This window comes from Phaeodactylum tricornutum, chromosome 4 (genome assembly GCF_000150955.2).
Source record: "Phaeodactylum tricornutum CCAP 1055/1 chromosome 4, whole genome shotgun sequence".
NCBI classification, from domain to species: Eukaryota; Bacillariophyta; class Bacillariophyceae; order Surirellales; family Neidiaceae; genus Phaeodactylum; species Phaeodactylum tricornutum.
The window spans coordinates 948,894-968,954 of NC_011672.1; the positions used below are offsets into that span (position 1 = coordinate 948,894).

Here is a 20,061-nt window from a genome sequence, read left to right on the forward strand (position 1 = left end):
AGCGAAATGTTTTGCTCAAATAGAGACTTTTCAGTTAAAAAACTGCGTTGTGCTTCTATCTGAAAAGTGATGTTGCAAAGACAGGGATTAAAATTGGCAGTTTCCTAGGCAGTCTCGTTTTTTTGTTCTCCAAGCAGACTAGACTGGTTTAGAGGAGTCTTGATCAGCGTCGGCCGCAATGAGAAATTCACATGCCCGACAGCAGGTTGCGATCACATTTTTGCATAAGTCCGTCAATTTCTCGAAAGCGATTTTAAGCGAAAAGAATATGCAGCCATTCTCGGACGCTGTTTTAGAAAACCAAAGACTAGCTTAACTGATATTTAATTTGTAAACGGTTGGAGCCTTGTCACGACATTCATTTTAATGGACTCGATGCCCTCAAATCAGGATACTTCTGCTGTAGTATATCCAATTTTTCGCGAACAAAATGAGTCTTCCCTTCGAGCTGTTTCACCTGAAGACGCGCTTCTTGTAGTAGAAAGTTAGATTCGTTCAACTCTAGAGTAAGGCGCGAATATTCTTCGGTGCGCCGAACTTTTTCAAAATCTCGGTCGAGAACGTCACTTTCATCGTGCTTGGCTCTGTAACCTTGATCAAAGACGGAGCTTTCTCCGTTGATAGAAACAAAGGGAATCTCAGCCAGGAGAATCGGAAACTTTAAAGAACCTCCTGGGTTCGATTCTTTTTTCTGCAAAGGACAATTCACCTCTTTACAGCTAGTGTCGTTGCGATCATCATCGGTTTCGCTTCGTCCAAAAGTGTGGGTCCCTCGCTTACAGCTAGCTCCAGAGGAACCAGAATCATTCATTTTATCTCCAACGAGGTTCTCTGTAGTAGTCACTGCAGTGTATTCGTCGTCTACTGTATCAAGCCTTAGATCCGTTGGGGCAGCTTCGGCAATATATGTTTCAATTGTCGAGAGAGTGCGTTCCAAGCTACACATCCCTTCCTCGATAGCTGTCGCTAGCGAGCAATGGCGATTCGATTCCACTTCGTCTGTTGACTTGATTTTACCACAGTCGTTGTCAAAAGCAGTGTCAGAACAAGTTTCTCTGTTACGATGCAGCTGAGTTGTGCCTTCTTTTGCCTTCTTAATGTCAATGGATAATTTGTCGCGCAATTCGGTTATATCTGGAATCTCTGCAAAATTTACACTTGCGGTTTGCTGATTCTTGCTCTTCGTGGCCTCAACGGTCACTGGAAGACTGGAACTCGCTTCGTTGCCACAACCCCGGTATGCGTTCACCAATTGTATAGACATGCCTTGTGTCTCAGGCACACTTTGGCCTAGACTTAGACATGTTTTCCTTTTATGCCGACCGCGCGTAGGACTCCTGGCCATATGCGCTCCGCCATATCCAACTCCAAGCGATTGTCGTCGTGGTGACGAAGGGCTACCCCCTAGCGATGTCCTGCGAATTGAAGAGCTGGCTCCAAGAGACACTCGGCGAGTAGATGCAGACTTCGGTACGGCTCTAAAATTGGTTGATACACCAAAATTGTTGCTGGAAGGGTCGCAACCCAGAGTATTGGATCTTTTCCAAGAGATCACAGCACTGCTTTCTGCTACTGTGCGTTCAGCAAGGCGGCTAGAACGCATCAAACAATCTTTTGGTAGCTTTGACGGAGTTAGTTCTCTCGAGACGGGTACATGTGGTAGTGTACACATACTAGTCGCCATGGTCGATTCCGGTAGAACGCTTTTGGAGTCTCTCTGGTGCTCTAGCTTCGTTTTGCGATAGCGCATTTTGTCAAGCTCTGTGTCAGATGCTAGGATGTTGTGAAAGCCACATCCGGCAGCGCTGTCAGCACCCTCCAATGGCAAGATCTCAGAAGAAGCTGTATCACCAGCTGCGACTAAATTCTCAGCTGAAGAGGGGCATGAAGTTGACAATTTTGAAAGTCGCTTACGTACATTTTTCTTAGCCTGGACACGCAGGCTTTTGTCGATAGTAGGCTTTCTTCCAACTTCATTGGGTTTCAATGATCGGAGAGGAGCACCTTCTTTTGGACTGAATACACACAATTTGTCCGCCTCCAAACTAAGGTTCAGACCCGACTTTTGAATGAATAAGTCATTTTTTGCCACTTTGCTACTCTGAGATCGAATCATACTATTGTCAGAGCACGGCCTCGCCAGCAAGCGATGGCCATGATCTTTTTCTAGCCTCGAATCATTGTCGGAAGCGATCAAGCAGTTTGACGGAGAATAGAAGGGACTAACTGATGTTCCAAGAAGATTTCCGAAGACGTTCGCTTTGTCAATCAAGTCCCGTTCTGATTCTGACAATCTTTGTTGCAACAATGGTTGCCCTTTTCCGGAATTTGTGACAGTCAACACCGCCCCAGCTGTCTTCGTCGCTTCCATTGACACCCGAACAACAGAGTCAGATCTTCTCGTTGCTCTAGCTTCGTTCCCGCACCGTGTACTGGTGCCTCTTGCAATTTTGCGACGACATGAGTGAGTTGGATCAACAGCTTCCTTCGACTCATGTTTGGTTCTTTTCTCCCAGATGTTTGCCAATGTTAACTTTGCTTTAGCTTTCGCTTCCGTAGTTCCTTCAATTTTATTAGAGCTTTTCAGTATTGGAGATGCATTCCCGTTCTTGCAATGCTCCTCAACGTGGCGCTGGTCAAACTGTTTTTCTGGTAGGCTAGAAAGATACAGGTCCGATGATTTTTTAGACCCGATTTGCGATCCAGAGCGCGATGTTTCACTTTCTTCAATCACTATATCTCTCGTCTCTGCGATTCTTATTATACTGTGGTCTGTCTGGGAGGAGGCGCCCAAAGAATCTGTTTTACAGTTAGTCGGCGATTTCTCGATGTTCAAATTCTTCAGCTCTTCAGTATGTAGTTTGAGATCAGGGACGACCTCTTCTAGAACAATTTGTGAAAAGGTCACGTTGTCGTCGCCTAAGATCTCTTTTACAGCAACTTCCATTTCAGGTTTTACCGTGTCCAATTCTATGCTATTCATTTCTTTAAGATTTCGTCGAGAAAAGAATCTACGAGCCAGGTTTGGATTTCGTGGGGTCATTGTTGGCTCCAATGATCTAATCTCTTTCGGTTTAAGAAATGTTGGAATTGCGGTCTGTTTATGACGTGTCTCCATTCCCTCAGGATCTTTCTCTTTACGTTGCGTTGCTTCATGGTCACGGCCCTCATGAACATGGACCAATACTGCATGCATATCCGTATTCACATCTCGAGGAACTTCTCGATCTTCACTGGTCATTTCTCCCTTTCTCTGCACTTGTTTTCTCACTTCCTTTGCTAGCATCTTCCCGCCCAGACTATTCTGTTCTGTCTGTTTTCGAAGTTGTGATCGATTTTTCCTTCGCTGATGCGACGTGACGCTGTCTTTTTCGCTTTCCCCAGACTCTCCCCCAAGCCCTGGCGGGCGAAATCGTAGAGTTTCGTCATTTACAGTGAGACATGATTCGTCTTCGGTATCAAGTAAGCGACAATGATCCTTTTCAGCTGTAACTTCGAAAACTTTCAAGAATCCAGGCTTCCGAAGTCGATTCATGATGCTTCACATGGATCCTCTAGATCTCTGTATCTCTGTGAGCAAAGTTTGCTAGTCCAAGATGCGCCTTGATGCGTGTCGAGAGCACCAAAAGGGACAAAACCTCCTGACTGAGAAATTTTGTTCGTCGTTTGCTGCGAAGAAGTGTGTATCTGACTGCTTGTCTCTCTCCGGGAGAAAATAAATTGGAAAAATCTCTTGGACCCTTTCACTGCCGATACAGTTGTTGTCGTTGCTACATGATCGAAAGTCATTTCTAATGACCTTTGGAACTCCTGACAGGAGGAAACTTATCGAGGAATACATTTATTTATGTAATATGTGAGATCAACAGTAAGTAATATTCCCCATGTGCTCGACAATGCTATCAAAACGGAGAAACGAACATAAAATGTTGGCCCTGTGAGTGAATTCTCTAGAATAGACCACCACTTTCAGCCTGCCAAAAAATGGAAACGGCGTAACCTCGAATTTGCAATACAAGCTGATTTACATATTCTAAAGATGTCGATGTCAAACAGATACAGACACACTACTAACGGTGTTTGTTTCTGCTTGAAGATTATTTCGTCTCCCTACGTACCGGGCTTTGATTGTCAATATTTGTCGACTAATCCAACTATATGCATCATAAATTACAACTGGCTAACAAGCTCTTGATGCCTTGCACTTCCTGTTCTGAGCTATCTCCGATCGCGTTGGACCGGACCAACCCAACCATTTACCAACGAAGATATTCGTAAAATGGCGTTTTGACTAAGAGAACGCTTCGCGCTTCAAGAAATTTCTCACCTACCCCAGGATCGCATTTCTTGTATGCAGCACATCCTATAGAAATAGATTTGTACGGCGCATACCATACTTATGCCGCGACCCGGAACCGATACCACTCACGATTACCGATTTCGCTCTTCAATATCAGAACGATATCAAGCGATCAAGTTCCTCGTGTGGTGCGTTTCTTGCGAGTCAAAGAGGCTGAAAGCGACAAAAGACACCCCCCCCCCCCCCCCCCCCCCCCTATTTTCCAATCTTTGCGTCTCGTGAAGAATTTGGAGAAGTTGGAGTGTCACTGTAAACCTGGTAGCCGAGCTTTAGATATGGTCGACCGACGCACCTCAGGGAATTTTGATTTAACGCCATTCAACGGATAAATAAGAAATGTATCGCAGTTCTTTCGCTGGATTTCCTATTTATCCTTTCTACTTTGGAACCATACACTAAATAGCCATATTCGTCAACATTTCAACGCATGAAATGCTTCGCTCACAATTTGGTGAGTCGCCGATCACGTAAGATTATAATTTCTCCGCCAACCCTGTCGATGAGACTCACTTTTGCGTTGGGAGTCGATGCCCTCCGTTCGCGACAGTCGTTGACGCATATATTCTTATCGTCGCCATTGAAGAGGTACAATTGTATTTCTACGTATTCTTCAATTTCATTTTGAGTTTCTTTACTTTCTCCGGGATAAACGCCAGAAACGAAGATATTGTTCAAGACATTTTCAGTAGTTTGAAAGACAGATTCTGAATTGATTGTCCTCTGCCTAAAGCAGGTGGGCAGTCATATCGATAAAACGGCTTCGCAACTAACTTTCTTTTTGCAGGCGGCGATGGGGCAATGTTCCACGTTGCCTGCCGAGGGGAGAGGCTCTTCTTCAGTCGCTTCAAGATACGAAAATATACATGATCCTGAACAGCGGCATCGGCTCCGTTACGATAGCCGGAAAGAAAGCATGGATTTCGATCGATTATCTTCGACCGCGGAGTATCCCCCACGTCGAAACCAGAATAAGGGACACAGTCAAACCCAAAAGAGCGAAACCTTTCGTCAAGACACAGAGCATCCTCAAGCGAGAGATCCGGATCACGAGCGCAACTTTCTCAAAAAAATCAATCCCATGAATTGCGACGCGCGGGATGAGCCAGTACCGATCCAAGCAACACCTCCCCCGCCGTCAAATGCCGTTCGGCAGCGATGTTACAAGTTAAACTTAGATTCCGAATTCACAAATCTCTCAAGCTCACAGCGGCAGCAGCTATGTTTGGGTCCATTTTCTGAGCCTCCTCCGATGCTCACGTACAGTTCGTCTGAAGATTCCAGCACCGGGGTCGACGATACGATTGTGGCAATGAAGACAGCACAAATATTCAGGGGTATTACCATCGGCCGTGACGGAGCAATTTTATCTCAAAATGCGCGAGCAACAAGAAACAACAGAGGAAGCAAACAAAAAAGGAGTGAGAAATCTCGTCAAGCAGCCAAGATTGACAAAGCGAAAGATCTCGTGGAAGAAACGCTGGCTACGGGGAAAGCTCCCGACTCTGATGATCCTGTCAACATGGTCTCACTGTTCATAGTTGGCCAATACGACGATATGAAACATCTCGTCCGAGACGGCTCGAAAAAGCTTAGAGATGCCGATGGTCTCCCAGATGAAACTCTGTATTCCACCAATCTTCATCGAAGTCCGTCAAAGGATGCATTCTCCACAAGCAAGGAATCAGCCATGATCAGTCCTCGAAAACGTGCGTCGCCCCACTATATTTCTAGCCAACGAACGGCTGCCATGCACTGTTCACATCAGATGCAGGTGACTGGGATCCCGTATTCAGCGCCGCCAAAATTGAAATCACATCCACGCGACACACAGACTATGCGTCGGGAGGAATACCCTGGACCACGCATGCACTCCTGCAACAATTTTGAGGATTCCAGCCACGTTCGTGGTACAAGCGACGGAGCTGACTGGACTCATGCCTGGAACCTATGGAACTGTGGGGTAGTGGGAGCGGCAAGTCCAGTGGACACGCGTAGCCCAAGGGAACGCAAAACACCGATTTTTGAAGGTCGTGACTCACACTACAACACTGTCCGTGACAATGGCGGAACACGTCGTGCGGGATAATTTTTCCTCACAGGCAAAGGCAAAATGGCTACACTATGAATTACATCAACTCGGACAGACAGGCTGAGTACCATAGATAATGCGGTATGCTGTTAAGCCGCGTGTCCTTTCGCTTATTATCACACGCCTGTATTTTATATCTCATGTTTCATTAGTTACCGGTTAGAAAGGCATTTTCCCGTCCTTTTGTTGCAGCTAGAATTTGATTTGTACGCTGTTGCTATAGAGGTAAGACAAAGCCGTAATAAGGCAGCATGCTTCACATAGAATATTTGTTTGCCCGCCTTCATTCCAGCAACATCATGGTATTTTTAAACTATTCAATGTTAGACAATCATTACTTGGCAAGAAACTGTTATATTAATTCAAATATCTTTCAATCAGTGGCCGGGTTTTAGAAGTTGCGACTTCCTTCATGAGAGCGTTCGCGTGCTGTCGGTCGCGATCGGAAAAGTGATCGCTGTAATCCGGCAACGCTCGAAATTCCCGCGGTGTACTGACGATCGACAGCTCCAAAAAATCCATCAACCCCTTTACGGTCGAATTGAAGTTATTTTGGTAGTCTTCGTAGTGGATTGTCCACATCGGTACTTCGGCGCCTCCGTTCATTAAAGGTCCAATCTCTAGGGCCTTGTTATGCCACTGTACATATTTGTAAAATTCCGCGTGACAGGGAAGTTTCTGCATCAAATCCCTCACCTTGGATTCCAAAATCGATTCTTCGTCGGCGTAGAGTCTGTCAAGTTTTCGGCACCAAGCTGCAAATCCAGTAGCATTATTCGGAAAGGTGATTGCCAGTTTGGGGTCCCTGAGTACAAAATGCCTTCGTTCCAAATGAAAGCGGGCAACAATATTTTGATAGGGGTTCCGCAGCAGGTGCACCATACGAGCTACCCGTTTCGGGTTCATCATTTGGACAGCTCGTGAATTTTCGGGACCCATGAGCGCCGACGTCCTGGAGCAGTCGTCCAAGAATTGCTCAGTCGATACAACGTACTCTTCAGCGCCACAATTCACACAACGTCCGCCACAATGAGTTTTGGTGAGAACGAATCGGTCAGGAAGATGGCGAATGGCCCCAAGCTTGCCCGACAATCCTTCCCAGTAAGGGCCTTCCGGATGTGAGCTGTGTAGAGGCAGGGAAACATCCGCAGGATCGGTGACTTCGGCACCGTAGTTGCTGGCGGTACTCAAGTTACTCGCTCGTTCCACCATGGTCATTGTGTAGGAAGTACCGGAGTTAGGGTAGCTCATCAGCCACACAATCAAAGGCATTTCGGCAGTGCTTATCGCGTCTGTTGAGAGCGAAGGCGATTCGACGGTTTTTATCAAATCTACCGACGGCAAAGTTGTCGACTCCTCCACGGGAGGCGTCGTTTTGATTACCACAGCGGATTCGTCCTTGAACGAGACATGGGAGGTTTCACGAAGAAGTGAATAGGACGCCAACCCAATCACTAACAAGGCCCACACCAGCGGCCGACTGCGTGCAGTCCTTGCTGTGCAATCAAATACCATGGTAGCCGCCATCCTGAAAAATGATACATTCATGAAGGATGAGTTCTGGCAAACCCAACGGCCATGTATACACACACGCACACCGCAGTGAGGACGACTCTATTCGGTCTTCGAAGGAAGATTCAGGCTCGCGGAGTTCTCGGGTCGTAGGTTGGGGTCCCGAAACCCGAAACAACGCATATGACCATTTACGTTTAACACACCTAAATTTCGTACCCAAAAAAAGTCTGGATTTGGGCGAGCCGACTCGCTACGACTTATTGTCTTTCCGTTGCAACTAGATATTGAAAAATTATGAGTCACACGAGCTTTTGCCGTGTATGAAAAAGTCCCGCCAAGATTTCCCTCATGAATGACGGATGAATCTCCCTTTGGTTACGCCAGTACCGGATAGCTAATTCCGCTCCATTTGTTATAGTGTGGATCAGCATAAGCCCCGCGAAAAGAGACAATGTAAGCTCGGTCTACGTGCAGATGCCTTTGACCTAGTCAGAATTTGGGCGTTTTCATTTATTCAGTCAACGACAGTACTAGTTTGATAGGGCCGAATCGGGTAGTTACATGTTAAGAGTATATGGTAGCGTCTTCCAAGGAACACCAAGCAACAGCGAACCGAGAAATTATGGTCGCACCTTTGGATGTAGTAGTATAGTACCCAATGTAGTTTCTGTTCGGCATCCCAAATGTTTTATTTGCGTGAAAAACATAATTGGCAGAAATGGAAGAGTAGAAAGAATCAGCTTTTGAACTCACGGTCAAGGATTTGAAAGTGCCGCAAATACGTCTAGCATCGAAAATCAGTATCAGCCAACGCTTCTTACGATAACAGTAAAGCATTTTGGCCAACAGAAAGGGAGGAAACAGTTCGACTTAAGGCTGGTTTACCACCTTATCGCACTCCAGACATAGATCGCATGACGGACCAAGTGGAAAAACGAAGAGCAAAACACGATTCGTAGGAAATGCGATTCTGATTAGAAATGACCGCAAATCGCAAAAGGGTCTCCTATTCGTGAGTTGCAGTGGGTTTCAAATCTGTCTTACTTATATTGCGGTAAGAGTGAGCAAGACCATTGACTGTGAGAAGTCATTTCGAAAATAGAGTCCGAAAACTCTATAAGCGCAGTGATCAACTTTCGGTCTCACGAAATGCCTCCAAGGACACAGCGAGGCGGGCACAGCGCGTCACGTATTGACGAACTCCGGCCGAGTGAATACACCACAGGTTGGCATTTGGCAATTTGCAACAAAGTGGATCGCTTACAAGTGTAGGCAGGACACAAGTTTGACAGTTTCATTTGAATCCTTCGCTTTATACTACCTTGCCTACCAAGGACGTGAGAATTACCACCCGGAATTGATTGTTGCGAAAAGTTAGGTGTACCGATATGTCAGACTTCGACGACGAAACTGTATCGGGCGCTGCGCCGATCCTTCAAGAGGCGTTAGGAGTTACTCCATCAGGCAACTGCCTGCGTCATCCAAACTGCCCAGTTCTGTCGATGGCGCATAACAAGGTAATGAGTTGCCGCATTTGTTTCACGGAGGAAAAGTCGGTAGGTATCCAGCAGAGAAAGAATTTTGCCTCTGTAGTGAAACAGCTACAAACCATTGCTTCAGTTCCAGACGACGACGAGTCGTCAAACAAGCAGGATTGCCGCTGGGCTGATGATGACGAGCGAAGGAAGGCTCATCAGGCCAGCATGCAAAGTGTACTGCTGTACCAGTCCAAGCAAGCTCAAACGCTTGATTCAATCATGAAGCGTTTTAGCCAGGTCCAGAACTGGATTCTTAGGCAGAAAGAAAAAGAGGTCCTTTCACTTCAACTTCAGATCCAGCGTTTAGAAGAAAGGTTGAATGATTCTGAAATGACCGTTGTAGAGCAAACGCAAACTGTTCGCGCTCTGCGCCGTACGATCCAGCAAGATCTTAAAATCATCAAAACGATGGCGACACAGAAAGAACGAGAAATAGAATCTGGATCCACTATTTCTCGGCTTGGTTCAGTTGACAACACGTCCGTCGATAATGACAGCTTCGTGGCGGCATCTACTGCTGTCGAAAATGACAGGATGGAATACGACAATGGAAATCAGGGCAGAACGAGCAGAAGTCACATGTCTGCTGGTAGTATGTCACCTTTGTCTGTAGGAAGTAAGTCATCTCTTTCTCCACAAAAGGGAATAGGAAACACGAGCCCTCTAAAGTACCAAAACAACCGCCTTCAACGCCAAATGGATCAACTAAAACGACTCAATAAGCATTCCTTTGTGGAGGACGAAGACGCTGAAGCCAGTCTCATGATGGGAATGAAGCAGTATGCGTCGATTCGCAATATCGAAAACATGACCCCGATTTGCGATGGTGATGGTACCGGATCGTGTATCTCAGCACCACATCAAGAGCGGGCGTCCAGCTACTGGAACGACGACGACCTGTCTCTTGCTGCGGATCCAACCAAACTCTTTCGAAGTTTCAGGGGCGGGCTTTTGGATATCCCGAAGTCTCCACCTCCAGCCCGCCACGACGATCGTCCCGCGCGGCAGAAACTGACTTTAGATTCTGTCCAGTTGGATGCTTTGAAGCTGCCTTCGATGCGCAGTATAAACCAGTCGAATGGAAGTGGCAAGACGCTACTACCCCAACAAGGAATCGCTTCTGTCGGGCTTCTGTCCTCAGAGTTTACTCATGTATCACCCTCGCCTAAATCTGACCTTTCGAACCAAAAGAAATCTCTCTCTAGTGAAAAAAAGGTTCCGATACATAGTCCTCCAAAAGCTGGACAACTTTTGCCTACTTTGGATCTACTCGGTCCCACCGAAGACGATGAAGAGGATGAACTTGAAGATTCCTTTACCGCCGAAAGTCTCGACAAGAGTAGCGTTCAAGCGTTAAAGGCAACCTCAGCACGACCTTTTCAAACGAATGATATAGCCATAAACAATGGCATTGACAGACCCGAGAAATATTGCTTCTCTGTGTCCAGCGTAGATTGCCACGACAAATATGGTGACATGGGAAAATACTCTGGGAGCATTCATGCACTGGAAAACTTGCCGTATGGTACTGGAACAATGAAATATGAATCTGGCCGCGTTTACTCGGGTGCTTGGGTGATGGGCCAGTGGCACGGCAAAGGTACCCTAATGAACCCGAACGGCGACAAATACGAAGGAGAGTTTCTCCTCGATGCCCGCCACGGGAAAGGAGCCTATCGATGGGACAACGGTGATCTGTATGTTGGAGACTTTTTTGAAGACAAACGTCATGGATCGGGAAAATTCTCGTTTCACAATGGAAACATGTACGAAGGAGAATTTCATGATGGAATGTTTGAAGGCCTTGGTAGGTACGAGTTTAAGGGGGGGTTCTATGACGGCGAATGGAAGCAAGGGCGTTACAGCGGGTCAGGGGAGCTAAAGCTAGCCAATGGAGGAACGTACAAAGGGGAGTTCAAGAACTCGGTGGCACACGGTTTCGGGACAGAGATCATGGCCGACGGCTCAAAGCGACGAGGCATATGGGCGAGCGGTCAACCTGCCGAGCACATTGATTGTGTTTAACTGTAAGATAGAACAGCTTTGTAGTGCTCCAATTGACTCTAAAGCATGCAAGATACCCAATTGTATGAAAGTGAAGACGAAAAACTGGCATGTTGAGAAGTCTGGCTGCAACTTTGAAAACGAAAGAACTCTAGAATGTGTGTGACCTGATGGGTTGGAAGGACGAAGAAACCCCCCTCCCCCCTCCCTTTTGTATCCTCGTTACGCGGTATGTTAACAGTTCGGCAGTTAGCTCATTTTAAATTTCGTTCAAAATTCCCTACGATGTTATCTGGTACTCACGGAAAATGATTTTACATACACGAATCCAGCTAGTAGTAGACAGTGCAGGATCCCGAGGGGATACGCTTGAAATGATAACAAATGGCGTATGCCTTCTTCGTCCATCAGCACATTATCATGCAACAGCGCTAACCCAGCTGCATGAAAGCAGGTTCTAGTGATCGACACGACGAAGATGCGTACACAAAACCATTTGGTCTTCTCCCTTGTAGTTGCCCATTGCCTATCGCAGTCATTCTCGTTGTCACTGAGGAGAACAAGTCAGCATTTCACTAGGACGAATGCCGATTGCACGAAAGCAGCGAATGACAGATGGAAAACGAGTGGGATGGCCCTTTGTGGCAACCAGAGTAACGGCTCTCCAAAAATGACCCCTTTTCTCACACGTTGCTATAGAAAGTATGTCTTCTGCAGTGACCACCGGCCTTTTCTGACCAAATCCATTTCGGCTGCCATCATTTCAGCCATAGGTGACCTCCTGTCACAATGGATTGAATCTCGAATTGCAGGCATCCCATGTGATATATCGTGGTTCCGGTTCAATGCATTTTTCGTATCAGGATTGGTGTTCGTTGGTCCCTACATTCACATTTGGTACGAGCAGCTTTGGAGGTCAGTTGATGCATTGTGCAGTAATCTCTGTATCGAAGACTCGACGAAGCGGGATCTCGTTCTCACATCCGTACCTGTTGCTTCACTTTAATTCAGAATCGGACGCTGGATGAAATCGCGTTTCAATGCCCCATCGAAACTACAGACGGTAGCGCAGGTTGTTGTAGACCAGACAGTTGGTGTGGCGCTCTTTTTTCCAACCTATTTCTTTGTTTACGAAATCGTTGAAGCTATTTTGGCATACAGAGGTATGCATAACTGTCTATGAAATGCGCTCTCGATGACAAAACTTGACTCACACACTCACATTGGCCTTTTAGTTCCAGATCTTTTAGGCGCCAAACTGAAATGTCAAGCTGAGCTTTCATCAGTTCTTCTTGCTCAATACTACGTGTGGCCACTATGCAATTGGATTATATTTCGCTACATCCCGGAAACGCTTCGCGTTGTGGCCTCCAGCATAGTTGCCGTATTTTGGAATGCATACTTGTGTACCCGAGTGGCTTGACTGGTCCTCAAATATCGATTCCGCCAAGATGAGCTTGTTGTTTTCATGTGTTTACTTATACTTGCGGCTGCGAGCCCGTCACGTCCATGGCAGGAAATCAATAAGGTACAGCCATAAAACTCTTTTGGGTTATAAACAGCCATGTCTCTGTAGCTTCACGTTGTGATAGCTTAAAAATCGAGCAGCGAATGTGTCGGGCACCTCGCTAAAGAGAGATGTGTGCTCATATTGTGCGTTAAAAGAGGTTTCTTTGTGAGCTGTTTGTGTGAAGCAAAGAATATGCCAACGAATACCTCTATCGTTGTTGATCTAGCTTGATGTGGTTCGAACATTGTTTAGCTGCAAACGGTCATTTAGAAATACTTCGGGTTGCACGCGAGCGCCAGCAAGGCGCAATCGGATTCTCGAAAGAATAAACGGAAAGTAGAATGATGGACGCACCAACTAAGAAGCTGTTGGTCAGACGTACCTGGAAGATGACACTCGCAAGAACACTGGTCATTACGACGGATACACCCAGCGCGAGACCCTTAAGTACGTTGTCCGCGTACTTCAGGACGGCCGCCACAAGCAGCCCACCAACGGCGTGCATCATTACCAGCATCCACACCGCGCCAGTGAAGCCGTGGGCGAAAGGTTTTGCGATCCTGCTACTTTGTATTGCTGTAGTTACAACGCCGTAAAACGATAATTGAATGTTGCGCAACCAAAGACTCCCTTCGCTTTGTTTCATAACTCCTTCGAAATAAACGCCGGCAAAAGCAGAACAGAAGCAGGCTCCGACCACCGCGAGAACTCCAAGTATTGTTGTCTCGCTAGAGTCCGTGGATTCTTCGTTCAGAATCAACGCAACTCCGAAAGAGAGCGCGATTACACAAAACCATTGCTGCGGCTTGTACGATCGTTGCAGAAGGATACCACTAACAAAAACCGTAGCGGCTAGCTTTCCTTGACTCATTGCGAGATAAATGGGAGCCGAAAGATGAGTCAAAGCGGTGTAGCTCAGCCAATTTTGCAAAACGTATAAAAGCGCTGGAATGGCCGGCTTTAGTGCATCTAGGGGTCGATTCCAAATATATATTCTCAACGATTCCACCAAATTGCCTTCCGTTACAACGTGTTCCACGAAGCAAGATACAACAAATTTCACCAGCTCCGCCATCAAAACGAGGTGCGCAATGTCATAGAGCTGATCAGGTGGGAGCGAACTCCTTGTGTATTTTCCCAGTAAAACATAACCCGCGGTTTGCACCGACAATGTACAAAGTAGAATAGCTTTCGTAGAAGCTGTCGACACTCGATCCCAAAACGTTGAAAGTGTAGCAGAGTTTTTCGTTAGAGGTGTTTGATCTTCTATGTCTAGGGCAAAACGGCCTTCTTCTGGAAGTGCGTCGATTGCCATATGCGACACTGGAGACGAGGCGGAGCGTCGATCTTCTACGTTGGCTGCCTCTCTGTTCTTTACTTCTTGGGCCCGTTGATAATAGTTGCTGTGTATTTTTTCCATTAAAAAAGTCTTTGCCGAAATGGATTTCGGAAGGCGACTTTCAACTTACGCTCTGACCCAGATACGGAGCGTTTTGGCAAGGCACTTAAAGCTCACTAGCTGGAGGGTACAGACAGTGATCAAGAATGATAATTATGACAAGCACGGTGAAACGCGGAGTCTTTCCCATCCAGAAGACCTTCTGACTTCTGTCGACCAATTTCGTCGACCGTCTCTGGCTATAAAGAAGTCGAAGAAATAGTGTCCTTTACATCAATAGGTTTTATCGGCGGAATATGCTCATGGAAGGAGCAAGGCAAATGCGACGGGCAGTCAACAACGCTACACTCGGGGAATCGACACTATCTGCCGTTGAGACGAGCGATTTTGACTTGTGATGCCAGTAGCAAATAGTCGCCGTATCCTATGTGTGGTGTGAGACAAACGAATCGCCTCTGCAAAGAAAGTCGGGATTCGTCTTATGTAAATCTCATTGCTATTTTGGTTCACGAGTAGCTGTCCTCTGTTGAACATCTAATAGTGATGCCTCGTTGGAACACTATGCGACCCTCGCTTTTTTTGTTATGACCCCTTTATGACAAATTTCAAACATTTGCGCTTGCCTAGCAAGTACATATGCCCTATATTAGATGGATCTCGCTAATTCGCTTTTCCGGAAAGGTCTACTGCTGAACCTATTGAAACCCCTTGTTTCGCTGCCATTTTGCAATACCATTACGCATAGTAAAGAGTGTATATGTCTACATGCCCTCACGCCTGGTTGAACTTTTACACTGTGATAGCTGTTCTACAGCCAGCTATCTAGACAAGAGTTGGTCGCTCAGGATTCTGGCGTCATGGCGCTTTCGTCGGGAGCGGCCGGCACCGCGTCCTCATCCGCGGTTGCTTCGTGGAGCACATTCGATATGATGGCCTTGACCGCCAAGGACGCCGTCGGAACTGTCTATGCCATATTTTCGTCCAAGGCTAGTAAACACTGTGATCCAGCGGGCGAGCGATGGAAAGACACGGGGTTGTCGAGCGACCGTAGCTCACCGGGTTCGGGCGCAACGCTACAGGCCACGGTGTCGCAAGATTCGGACCGCGCATCGGCTGGATCTCAAACGTCACGAGCATCTCTTATGCGACAAAGATCAGACAAGGCAATAACCCGATCTCCCATATCGTTCTCGGACCGAATGCTCCGGTTGTCTACGAGTGCAACCACCGAGAGAAGGGGAAACTTGTCTCGCCAAACATGCACTCACCTCTCTAGGACCAAAAGTGCTGTACTTCCTGGGAGTACCGCTGTTTTGGAGGAATGCGCCACCGGATTTCGTTGCGACGAAGCTATCGCATCTTTTGCTATTGGTGTTCCAACACGAGATGCGAGCGAAGCTGTGGGACAATCCTTATACGAAAACCAAGAGGAGTCCGATAGTAGCGATGAAAGTGATATTTTACTCTTGTCAGAGGCCGGAGATTGCCACGTCGAGCACATCGTCAGAGCTGTGCCAGCGAGAGCATCAGATAAAAGCAGTATTCTTCCGGAGACGTCGACTATGTTGTCATGGGCCCGAAATCGGCCCGTCGCGCATATCGACAGGATACTGCCAGCGGGAGCATCCGACCAAATCAGTATTCACCCGGAATCAAAGACCATGCAGCCGGAGGCCCGGGATTGCCTTGATGAGTCTATCGACAGAGCAGTACCAGCTAGAGATTCACACCACTATAATGTTCACCCGGAGTCGGCGACCACGCAGTGGGAGGCCCGAGATTGCCTCGACAAGTCTATCGACAGAGCAGTATCAGCTAAAGATTCACATCAGATTGGTATCCCCCCGGAGTCGCCGACCATGCATTCGGAGGCCAAAGATTACCTCAATGAGTCTACCGGTAAAGCTACTCCAGCGAGAGAATCACATCACAGCAATATTCGTCCGGAGTCACTGGCCGTGTTATATCCAAAGCCACGGAGACGCAATTTCTTTCCCGACGACTCTGGCGACGAGGTCGATGGCAGCGAAGTAAAGCGACTTCCTTGCACACCCAAATCGGATTCCTATTTGGTACCTGAAGTGCTCGAAAAGAACAGGCTTAGGCTGCAAATCATGGAACGAGATCCACAAATGAAAGGGAAGTCCATATCAGTGGTCTCTTCCGCGGCATCGTCAAGGCAATCACGTATACTTTTTGATGCACAAGAGCTTGAAATATCCCACCATCGACCGGAGACTGAAAAGGAACAAACCCACCTTAAATCTGCTGATGAAACTGAGGCAGTAACATCCAATGGTAGTGCACGTGGACCCGACGCGGCTTGCAAACAAGTTGAGGGATCGTCGTTGCCAAAGATACGGGGAATTGTAGTTGCAAAACGGAGTGCGCAAAAAGGCACCTCATTCACAAGGCCGCAAAAGAGTCCTTCTCCGGAGAATCACCTTTGGGAAAATAAAGAAGGGGCCCTTACCCGAGAAACGCAGAACTTGAGAGGGGCTCAGGCGATCGCAATTGTCAGTACGAGGAAGTCACAAAGAAACGAAATCGAGAGACGCTCAAGTGGAGCGGCTTTCTCATCAAGCTGCCTGCACGCGTCCAATTTATGTTCGAGACGGTTCGGTTCGGCGCTACCTTTATCGAGAAAGCCGACAGCAAAACCCTCCATGTCACGTTCACTCTCGCAAAGTGCAAAGCCTTCATTGTCGATAACAGAGGTTTTGAAGAGCAGTTTTTCGCGAGATCTTGATCCCTTAGAGCGGCGCAGAAGGTCTACATCACCAGAAACACGCAAGCAGAAAGTTTCGAATGTAGCATCGCGAGTCGCCTCAAATGCTAACCGGAATCATGCAGCATTATACAAAAGTCTTGCTCCTTTGTCTCCTGCAACGTCGAAAATGCAAGTAGAAGCGGCCAAGATCAAGACTGTGCTGGATCCGTACGGAGCTAGAGGAACCTTTTCAGGTATACTGATAAGAGGGAGGCCACATGGATACGGTACCATGCAATACGTGGACGGCCGAACCTACATTGGCGAATGGAAGTATGGTAGGTGGCAGGGAGCAGGACGAGTCACTTTCAAAAACGGAGATATCTACGTCGGTGATTTTGATATGGACCAGCGCCATGGATTTGGTCGTTATGCATGGGCAGATGGGCGAGTTTACGATGGAGAATTTTATCGTGATCGGCGCGAAGGATCTGGAACATACTTGTGGCCAGATGGGTCTTCGTACGTCGGGAAATTCTCTGCGGGGCAGAGACATGGCAAAGGTGTTTACTCGTTCTTGAATGGATCTACCTACAGCGGCGAATGGAAAAATGGAAGGTATCACGGTGTCGGAGAATGTAGGTGGAACGACGGTCGTTGCTATCAAGGAGAATGGCGGCAAGGGCATGCGACCGGTTATGGCGTTGAGACAAGAAAAAATGGTACTATCCGATATGCCGGATACTGGGAAGAAGATAGTCCGTTATGGAGATTGGCATCGAAAATAGCTCCCTCATGAAGTAGCTCTTGGGAACGAAAAGCTACCATACATAGTCAAGTGCGCCCCTCTTAGTTAAATTACCTTTTACTGGTAGCTGTATTACATTCAAGTATAAACAAACTCTATGAATTCGGGTCTGACTAAAGGCCTTTCATCTTCGACCTCCAGTGAACCCTAGTTCGCGCTCTTCCCAAAGAAGAGCGCGGATGGCTTCCTTTCTACTCATGTTCGGTGTAAAACAAACCCCATCTCTGCCACGTTGAAGATTGTCAGCTATTGATGATGTCAGGTTGTCGTTCCCTCTAGACTCCTCCTGTAGTGACCCTGTACCTTTCGTGGCTTGAGAGTATCTCGGATCGAAAACCTGGCCACCAAAGCGCTTTTCCATTGCTTGTCTTTGCTCCATTAGGACCTGCCGTTGCTTTATTATTCTTTGTTGTTCCAAAGCCACTCTCCGCTGCTCTAGAGCAACTTGCTGTTCAGCAAGCTGATGATCAAGCTCAGACAACCACCTCGCTTCTTCGTAAGCTGATTGCTGCGAGAGCTGGCTCGCTAAGGAGGATCGTTTGATTTGGTGTTCTTGAAGCTGTTTCTCATACTGTGAGAACAGGGCCGCTGCAGAGGTCTCAGAGGTAGCTGATGCCTTTACGAACACACCTTCCTTGCCTCGGTACTGAAGATCAGAGTTCTTGGATTTGTTGAACAAAGGAAGGTTTGCCGGTAATCCGGAAGGCAACAAAGATTTGTTGGAAAAGGGTAGCTCTGGAAGTACACGATGCAGATGCTCGTCAAGAAAAGTCACTCTATTTGGGGAACTTTGGGTAAGATGGACTCCTTGTGATGGCAACAGATCGTCACGGTACAAGGACGAACGTGACCCTTCGCTTAGATTCGACATAGGTTGAGACGTGGAACGAGGCACATCGGATCTGTCTCCATACCGTGGGCAGACATCATCTAAATGCCTATCGTGTAGAACAGAATATAAATGTTGCTTGTAGGGAACACCGTTCACCTGACCAACCGAAGGCTTTGAATTTGAAGAGGACGGAATCCGGCCGATACATTTAACCTTCTTCCGACACTCCTCGCGCATTTCCCTGACAAAAAAGGGGTGTCTAAAAATATCGGAATTTCTCGTCGCTTTCTCATGAACGCGGCTGAACCCCCACCGTCCCAATTTTCTCACAAACGATGACATGTTGCGAATGTTGAACAACTTAGGCATTTTGTCGAGAATAAACTTCTTATGGTTCACGATTATAAAAGAGCATCCATCAGGCATCCATTGGAGAACATCATGGTTTTCTTCGTTCTGCAAAATATCAAAGAGCTGTTCTGCGAATGTCAGCTTTATTGACGAACTGCCAAACAAATCCTCCTTTGTTCCGGGAATGACGTTGGGGCTTTCTTTTACAGTTAAACCGCTTGCCTTTGCATCACTACAAACATTAATTTGCGGCCCCAAAGGAGAGCCTGGAACAGATACTTCTCGTCGGGCTACTTTGGTTCCTAGTATTGAAGCGGCAGCATCTACAAGAGTCATTAACGGATTTTCATCGTCCATTGATACTGCTCCAAGAGAAGATTTTGACGCATCCGAGGCCCGTCTATCCTTACAGTCTGCCCCCCTTTCATCACATTCCGTCAAATTCATGATGCCAGATGGATCAGAACAATAAAAGTGGGTGTCGACGGCAGGGTACCGTATTGAAAAGTCTGAAGGTCGAAAGTATGAGATCTGTCCTTTCGGTTCGAAAAATTCTGAATTGTTTCACTAGCCACGGTGGGCCGGCTTTGGAAAGTAGCCTCAAGAAGTTGAGATATATGGAGAGGCCAGCATGTACAGTTGGCCCTACCCACAAGTATAGAAACGTCTGGTATACAAAATTTGTGGATACCCGCCAACGGTCCAGTAAAAACGAATCGATTGTACATTCCAATATTCCCCAACAGGCTGCTATCTGCGCTAAACATTTTATTCGGGAACGGAACGGACAGGCTGAACCCATCTCATTTTGTTAAGATTTAAGAAAGTCCGACAAAATTGTCATTTCGCTCGGATTGTGGCTTCGCACTAGCGAATCGGTTCGATAATTGAGTTGAATTTTGCGGACTTAAAATAAATAAGCTGGCATAGGTGAATCCAACATTA

At 47.0% G+C, this 20,061-nt stretch overlaps 5 protein-coding genes across 5 annotated transcripts; 2 read left to right on the plus strand and 3 right to left on the minus strand.

Annotated features, from left to right (window-relative positions):
* Positions 1-296: 296 nt before the first annotated feature.
* PHATRDRAFT_44576 (predicted protein) lies at positions 297-3,637 on the minus strand. The gene has a single exon (XM_002178574.1). The coding sequence runs from the start codon at positions 3,533-3,535 to the stop codon at positions 359-361; it is 3,177 nt and encodes a 1,058-aa protein (XP_002178610.1). The 5' UTR covers positions 3,536-3,637; the 3' UTR covers positions 297-358.
* A 1,221-nt stretch (positions 3,638-4,858) lies between these two features.
* Positions 4,859-6,629, plus strand: PHATRDRAFT_44577 (predicted protein). The gene has a single exon (XM_002178296.1). It carries the CDS (start codon positions 5,151-5,153, stop codon positions 6,444-6,446), a length of 1,296 nt encoding a protein of 431 aa, XP_002178332.1. The 5' UTR covers positions 4,859-5,150; the 3' UTR covers positions 6,447-6,629.
* A 156-nt stretch (positions 6,630-6,785) lies between these two features.
* Positions 6,786-8,042, minus strand: PHATRDRAFT_44578 (predicted protein). Its single transcript, XM_002178575.1, has one exon. It carries the CDS (start codon positions 7,995-7,997, stop codon positions 6,807-6,809), a length of 1,191 nt encoding a protein of 396 aa, XP_002178611.1. The 5' UTR covers positions 7,998-8,042; the 3' UTR covers positions 6,786-6,806.
* A 2,673-nt stretch (positions 8,043-10,715) lies between these two features.
* Positions 10,716-17,759, plus strand: PHATRDRAFT_19094 (predicted protein; the record flags this gene model as incomplete). Its single annotated transcript, XM_002178297.1, has 2 exons — positions 10,716-11,295; positions 17,399-17,759. Coding segments are annotated over exons 1-2 (678 nt in total), but the record flags the coding sequence as incomplete, so codon positions are not given.
* Positions 17,760-17,965: 206 nt separating this feature from the next.
* Positions 17,966-19,787, minus strand: PHATRDRAFT_44582 (predicted protein). Its single transcript, XM_002178576.1, has one exon. It carries the CDS (start codon positions 19,561-19,563, stop codon positions 18,058-18,060), a length of 1,506 nt encoding a protein of 501 aa, XP_002178612.1. The 5' UTR covers positions 19,564-19,787; the 3' UTR covers positions 17,966-18,057.
* Positions 19,788-20,061: the final 274 nt, after the last annotated feature.

Coding starts and splice junctions, on each gene's coding strand:
- PHATRDRAFT_44576 (XM_002178574.1), bottom strand. CDS start 3,535: ATGAATCGACTTCGGAAGCCTGGATTCTTGAAAGTTTTCGAAGTTACA.
- PHATRDRAFT_44577 (XM_002178296.1), top strand. CDS start 5,151: ATGGGGCAATGTTCCACGTTGCCTGCCGAGGGGAGAGGCTCTTCTTCA.
- PHATRDRAFT_44578 (XM_002178575.1), bottom strand. CDS start 7,997: ATGAATGTATCATTTTTCAGGATGGCGGCTACCATGGTATTTGATTGC.
- PHATRDRAFT_44582 (XM_002178576.1), bottom strand. CDS start 19,563: ATGAATTTGACGGAATGTGATGAAAGGGGGGCAGACTGTAAGGATAGA.